Genomic DNA, 8,032 nt, shown 5'->3' with positions numbered 1-8,032 from the left:
TTAAAAAAACAATCTTTCCGGTCGTGACAGGGGCTAAAAAGTCAATGTTAACTTTCATCGGTCAAATAAACTAAATTAAACATTCTATAATCAAATTTGGCAACTAGTTTAAACATTGTCCTCCAATCATTCAAAGTAATTTAAATTTTATAATAGATAATATTATGATTATTACAAAAAATAAAAATAAAAAATTATACTTTTAGTTATTAAAAAAATATATAATTAATTAGATTTTTAGTTATTAAAATAATACCAATCTAAATTCGAGTTAATTGTTCCAATGATTATTGAACTTAAATCCATGTCTTCGATTGTCACTGAATTTTAAAATATTGAGTTTTGACTATTGAATTTTGAAAAATGTCGAGTTTTGGTCATTGAACTTAGGTCCATATCTTCGATTGCTCACTGAAACTTAAAATGTCTAATTTTAGTTACTGAACTTTGAAAAATGTTTTACATTACTCATTGAACTTTGAAAAATGTTGTATATTATTAATTGTAAACTCGATATTTTTTAAAGTTTAACAGTTATGTTAGTGAGTAACGTACAACAGATTTCAAAGTTCGGTGGCCAAAACTCGACATTTTAAATTTTAGTAAGCAATATAAGACATAAACTTAAGTTCAGTTAGCAATCGATGAGATTGACTTAAATTCAGTGACCAAAACTTGACATTTTAAGTTTTAGTGACCAATCAAAAACATGAACTTAATTTCAATGAACAAAACTCGATATTTTTTAAAGTTAAGTGATCAATTAAAGATATTTGTGACTATTGAACAATTAACTCTCTAAATTCCCATTTCCCAACCAGAAAGAGATACGAATATTCATACTCTTGACGTTTCACAGTGAATGCACCTTAAGAGCAGCCTCACAGCAAGAACATTTTCTCATCCCCTCCTTCCAAATTGATAATCATAAAATTCATCATTTGAAATAAGCAATTAAATTACATGATTAGGCTGTGGAAATGGTATCAGAGTTGCTTGGCAGTTCACCCTGTTAAAACTCAGGTAATTAGCTCAGCCTTAATATGGGGATTTGGCGATATTGCTGCCCAGGCGGTCACTCACACCACCGCCAAAAAGCGTCATCTTCAATCTCGTGTACGTAGTCTATTCTTCTTCTTCTTCTTCATTATTATTATTATTATTTTAACGTGATTTAAATATACTTAGTGGGTATTTTTTTTTGCTAATTTTTTGGTTTATTAGTTGTTTGACGAAATGGGCAGCCCTAAGTTTTTGGATTCTAACGGTCTGTAAGTGTATGAGTATGTATGTTAACAGTTTTAGCTATGGGTCGTGAATAATTTTGTTTGATTTTCTGCTTACGATGAAATGAAAATGAGTAGCTTAATCCATTAAGCAAGATACAACTATATTGTTTTTGAGTAATATGTTCAGAAGAAGTGCATAACCTCTCTAATCTAGCCCCTTCCCCCCACCACCCGGGGCCAACACGAAAAATGTACTGGTTTCATTAGTGAATTGGCTTTGCATCTCAGTACGTTCAGCTGTTCGAATATAATTGTTCTGAAATATGAACAGTGAAGTATTATGAACTCAATAAATTACTTTTGGATATTTTAACCAAACATTACAAACGAATCTGTGAATTCATTGCTCTCTGGGGCAGTGAACTTGTGAGCTAGCTCTGGGAATTAGGGATTTTAAACTAATTGTAAAGGCTTAATGTAATAGGAGATAAGGGGGGTTCAGATGAAAGTCACGATATGACAAAGAACATGTTATTTGATCGAATGAGCTTTTGTGATAAATGGTGTTGGCAGTAATTATTAGTTGGCTTGCAGATATTGCTTCTTGTTAATCGTGGTCAATTCTACGACTGGGGAAATCTCTCTAACAGTTGTTGGTTGCTTTCCACTCTTGTTATCGTTGCACATGAAGACTTCCTGATGATGGATTTGCAATGTTAACTCATTGGAAATTTCTATCTCTATCCTCTTTCATTCATCTGTTTGAGGGAATGGTTGATTAGTTATTTTAATATTCTGTGAATTATCTTGGATATGTTTCGTTGAGCCAATACAAGTTCAGAATGGAATGCCTAAGATAGGATATAGGCTGATCTAAGGGCTAGGTTTCCAAAATTAGTAGGTAGTGAATCACGACACTTTCTTTGACATTTAGTGATGAAGTGACTCATCCAAGTCATTGTTCTCAAGAAAGAATTGCGGACTGTTTTGGTAACTTTTGAGTAGTGTTATTGCAACTGATAACATAATTAACTAATACATGTCCAATAACTATACAATATATGCAGTGTGGTAGCATTATTATATTTTCTTACATGGGGGCAATACCAAATTGTTGAGACATGGGTTGCAAGATCTGTTCCTGTTCCATATGTGTTTGCCTTGATTAAGAACAAAGAGATGAAAGGTTATCATGACACGTATAACTGAATTTTATTTATTTTTATTTTTATTATTATTATTATTATTTTTTGTTGTTGTTCACCTGTTCTTTCTGATGAACACATTAAGAAAAGTTTTACACCTTCAATCCTATTTGACTTAACAACGATATTCTTGATTTTCTCTATAGAATGAAGATAAAGATTTTAAGATCAATTGGAGACGAGTTGCTACCACAAGTTTGTTTGGTCTTGGATTTGTCGGACCAGTTGGCCACTTCTGGTTAGTATTTCTTTGTCAATTGACTGTTGGCTTACTCTTTTTGGAATTTTCTATTCACCTTCCAATCGAGTATGGACTATAAGTTGCAGGTGCTGTAGATCCAAGAGTTTTTAGATCATAAAATCCCACTTACAGACATAACATTTTTGAGATGCCTTATACCTGAATGCACGTAATCACTAAAATATATTTGATTTCTTTATAATGATGTTCAATATAATGTTTTTATAACTATCCTATTGATCATTGTCATTCAATCTATCAATATAAACAATTTGTGATGTTTACTCTATAAACTAACATGTAATGTTGTGATGATAAACCTGAAGGAATTTATTCTATAGAAATATGCACGGACAAAATTTAACAAGGAATGCGATGGGAAATGCTGAAAGGGTATTGATGCCGGTTTTGATGACAAAAAAAAAAAAAAATAAAAAAAAAAAAAATTATGGGAGAGAAAGTAGGAAGAAGGAATGAAGTAGATTTTATTCAATAATCAAGTGTCTTTATTGCAATCCAAGAACCTCAATTTATAGTATCCAACTAACAATACAAAGGAAAATTGCAATAAAAAGGAAAACTAGAATTTCCTTTTGTTTAAAGGAAACAAATTTATTATTCTACCAAAACAAGAAAATTCAATCTTTAATTGATTTGATTCCAATTACATCTAGAATACACTTTCCAATCTGCATCAGGTATCCTTGCACTATAATCATTGTATATTATTTATTGACAGCATCTACTATTGTCATGCTAAAGCTTGCAACTATACTTCTATAATTAGGATTATTCTTTAAATTCACAGATTGTAAGTTTTTGAGTTCCCTTCTATATGGTCAAATGGTTATGTGATACAACATTTGATCTAACTTGATGTTTACACTTGGTGTTGTTGCCATTTACTTGTCTATGTTTAATTTTCAGTGATTTAGTCGCATCCAAGTGTAGTCAGTCAAGTAATTTTTGGTCCAAATCTGTACTCAATTTGCCACTCCCACAATGCCTAACTTTGTCTCCATTTACATACTTTTTCGGTTTTTCCTTCTAAATGTTTGAGAAAAGCTGCAAATGGAACTTCCACTTGAATAACTGTTAGAGCGAACACAAATTGTCATGAGGGTATTACACGACAATATTGGAAAGAGTAAGGGAAATTCAGCAACTTGATCTTGGTCGAATCTCATTTAAAAGAAGAAAAAAAATTATAGCATGGTGACATACTCGGGTGTATTTTTCACTACTGAGCTTTGTGCGCATTACTGTGGAAAGTGATGAGGCTTGAGAAATGTGGTCGTGATGATTGGGTCAGGATGATAATTGCAATTGCTATTACTTGATACGTCTATCTAACATATGGATGGAGATGGTTTTCACTTCTCAACAATTAACATGCCAGTGCCGCTTTCGTTACCTCTAGAGAAATGCTACATTGACCGCACTGTAATCTATAGTACGCATGTTGTGAGAAAATGTAGGGGGGCAAATAGGAATCAAGTGAACAGTTTAATGGCCCCAAGGCACTTCACCAAATTTTCTGTGACGGCCAGTCACCAATTCTGTCCAGCGGACCTTCTCTTTATATTGCTTAATATTTTGTAATGAAGTTTGAAAGGAAAAAAAAAAAAAAAGTATGAATTTTCATTGTCATAGCTATGAAAAGACAAAATATCTTCTCTCTTGGATAGTTTCTGCGATCATGATTTCAGTATGAGAAATGAGGAAAGTCGAGCAATTAGTCTTCCATTGTTTTAATTATATACCATGGTTACTGCATTGTAATTGTAGTACCACTTCTTATAAATTTGTCCTCTGTTGAAAGAATCAACGAAATCCATCTTATTGTTACCTTTCAAAAAAGATGTTCATGCAAATATTCAGTGACTATCATATTGTTATTAACTGGCATCGAGAAATTTTTTTTAACTGCAATAACCACCAATTTGATTATTGAATTCTCATTTCTAGAATTATGAATTTATGAATTTTCCCATTAAGTTTGTGTCCTTCAAAGACTTTGCTTATTTTTTCTGCTGTGCAGGTATGAAGGACTGGACCGTTTTATTAAGTTGAGGCTACAGCTTCGGCCAAATTCCTTTTCTTTTGTTGCTACAAAAGTAGCAGCTGATGGTATAATCTTCGGGCCTTTAGATTTACTTGTGTTTTTCACTTACATGGGGTTTTCGACTGGGAAAAATGCTGCTCAGGTTAAGGAAGATGTGAAGAGAGATTTACTCCCAGCCTTAATTTTGGAGGGAGGCGTATGGCCAATCGTTCAGGTGGCGAATTTCCGATATGTCCCAGTCAGGTATCAGCTTCTTTATGTGAACCTTTTCTGTTTATTGGATAGCTGCTTTCTTTCGTGGGTCGACCAACAAGAAAACGCCCCCTGGAAACAATGGCTCAATTCTTTTTTGAGTTTAAAAGAACAAGAAGGAAAAGGTGGATAATTTCTTCTGCAATACTTTGTTGATTTCTTGTTTGGATTCAATGGTCATCATTGGTAAATACATTTCGTAAAAAGATGAATCATTTACAGTTTGAATTGAATTTCCCATCTGTTTATGGCTTCAAATTTAAAGAAAGATGACACTGAATGTTCTTTAATCTGTACTAAACTTCCAAACAAGAGCCCAGCCATGAAATGGCCTTCATGACTCATGAGTATCAGAAAATGTAATAGAATTGATTTCAGTTGCCTTTTTATTCATTTACAGATTCTTTTCCATTATTATTTTTTTGATAATTTAGCCTAATCTGAGCATGTCATTTTGCTATGAATTGTTATAGCATGCTTGAAATTTCTTTTTTTTTTTTTTTTTTTTTAACTGAAAAAGCACATGACAAGCAGTTACTTCATTTTGGCCGGGGAGGGGCGAAATGCTTGATCTCTCTAAGAGCCTGAGCATTCTTTTGGATTCCAAACAAGTGTCTAATGACTGGCAAAATAGCCTTGTAACTTTGGATGGGGTTTCCTTCTTAGGTCACAGTGACAAGGCCGAGGTGATCTATTTATACCATGGTTCTAGAAACTATGCAAAACCATCTTACTTCATCTCGTCCACTACCGAATTCAATTTCTCCGATAAACCTGCCCTTCGATAGCCAGCAAATCATAACTCCATCTTGTGAACTTGTAAGAACCTTACATACATTCTATAAACACTTCTACATTGAAGTATATGTATTCGTATTTTTCAAAATCCATAGTTTCTCCTTTATGAATAATTTTGACAAAATTATCGCCAACAGACCCTTTGTAAAAGCCTAAATCTTTATCCTCAAGTCTCAAAAACCAGCCTGCCTCCCTCCTTTTCTCAACTTCGTGTCTGCTGCCCATGGCTTTCTTAATAAAATTAAAAAATATTACCACTACTCGGCTGATACAAAACGGCAGTTTTTGGCCCTTGATTTGAATGAAAGGGCCAACTCATTTCTTTCAGCAAGTACAAAATTTCTGTAACCGTTCTCTTCTATGGGTTATTTAGATCAATAATGGTGTGTGTAAATCCAAGTATTCTGTGTACGTAATTGCCCATTCTTCCGCATGAACCACGTTTCGAATAGTTCAGAATATTACAAAGATTTTCATCTTACACAATAGATTACACTCACATCATATGGAGGGGGTTCACAAATATTTTATTGTATGTGGGCCCCCTTTCATGTGAGTGGAGTGTAATGCTGTGTGTATATATAGCATTGTTCTATTTAAATTGATTAGATGATTACATCAAGAGATGCGAGGACAAGAGAAAGCAGTACCATAAATGTGGACAGAATTTACTTTTAGAAGCAACTATGGAGAGAAACAAAGGCGAACCTTTTGAGAAACCATCCACAAAAGATTCAGATGGCAGGATTATCCAATACTTCTATAAGATGATGCTGGCAAATACCACTAAGTTGCAGATAAAAATAGAAGCACTTCAAACTGCCGCCAACCACTCGTGAATGACATATAGCCATTCTTCTTAGAGTTAACTTCATCGGCATTTCACCATCTCTTGTCCTACTTAATCCAATTCCACAGCAGAACAAGTGGGAAAAGATCAGCTCACTCAAAGCTGATTGCAAAGGAAAGACAATTTTTTCCACTGAAAGAAGTCGTGCCTTAACTGAACCCATTCAAAAAAATTTCATTTCTGCATATTTACTTTTTGAGATTACATGTATCTGGTTGGAGCTGACAGAAAGTTTTGGACCCAAGAAACCCAAGAAACTGAACTGCAATGAAGGAAAGGATGCCTACCTTTGTTGTGAAAAGCAGAAGATGATACCGGATTAATCCATTATCACTTTGTTGGAGAAAATAAGATATTAATCCACAATATCAAGTAATTGATCACAATAACAAAATAATTTGCGAAGAATGGAGATTTTATTATAATATGGAAAAAGAATATAAAGATTATGTGTTTATAATTTTTCTAACTTGTAATGAGGTTAAACAACCCAACTAACTTATAGAGTACAGCCAAATATATAGAGGAAGCAATTCAAACCCTAGAAATTAAGTTGTAGATAAAATAGAATGCCCAAAAAAGTTTACTTATCTTAATCTCTCTAAATCCAACACAAATTTCATCTCCCAATGGGGCTTCCAAATAGAATTTCAATTAGAATTTATCAAATAAAAGCATTTCAAATATAATTCACTTTAATGTGCACTTTAATTAAAACTCTCAATTATCTTCAACAAAGAATTTAGGTCACATCCAAATTCTAACAATCTTTATCTTGATATGAATTCCACTACAATGAACAAAATTTAAAAAAAATTCTCCACCTGGAGACAAATACTACTACAAAGAATAAATTTGAATTTTTCAATGAAAAACACAAACGAATTTCTCCATAAATAATTCAAACTAAAAATATTCTCCATCTTTGTTACCCCAACTAGAGGCAAAAGTGATCAAATGATCACCTAACAAGGTTGAAACAAGCTATGTAACAAAATCACAACTGAGTGCATCAAAAGAAGTATCTTGGCTAGAATCAACACTTTTAGCCACATTCAAACCATAAAAAAAATTAGCAGAATTGTACCTATGTGGAATCTTATGACAAAAAATGGGTTTAACTCTAGCAATTGAATACGATGACACTGTCGAGAATGATGGCAATATGAATTTACCAATATCTTCAAAATTCATCTGAGATGTATTCTTCAAAGAAGACCCAAAATTAAACTCCAATGGTACATAAGCAAACTCTAAATCCACCTGAGTTCTTAAAATATGCTGATTACTCGTAGATTCCGTATCACCCTGCAAGATATATAAATGAGATTTTCTATATCCCATCTGCACAACATGGGCTCCTCTGATATATTTTAGGACTCTACCTTCAAT

The 8,032-nt window shown here is 33.2% G+C and overlaps 1 protein-coding gene across 1 annotated transcript; it reads left to right on the top strand.

Annotated features, from left to right (window-relative positions):
* Positions 1 to 825: 825 nt before the first annotated feature.
* On the top strand, positions 826 to 5,403 carry LOC111393940 (protein SYM1-like). Its single transcript, XM_023019731.1, has 3 exons — positions 826 to 1,116; positions 2,581 to 2,672; positions 4,717 to 5,403. The coding sequence occupies exons 1-3, from the start codon at positions 964 to 966 to the stop codon at positions 5,123 to 5,125; spliced, it is 654 nt and encodes a 217-aa protein (XP_022875499.1). The 5' UTR covers positions 826 to 963; the 3' UTR covers positions 5,126 to 5,403.
* Positions 5,404 to 8,032: the final 2,629 nt, after the last annotated feature.

The sequence above is a fragment of the Olea europaea genome, chromosome 4, assembly GCF_002742605.1.
Source record: "Olea europaea var. sylvestris chromosome 4, O_europaea_v1, whole genome shotgun sequence".
Taxonomy (NCBI): domain Eukaryota; kingdom Viridiplantae; phylum Streptophyta; class Magnoliopsida; order Lamiales; family Oleaceae; genus Olea; species Olea europaea.
The sequence above is the reverse complement of the archived record's forward strand: the minus strand, read 5'-3'. Positions and strand labels throughout refer to the sequence as shown.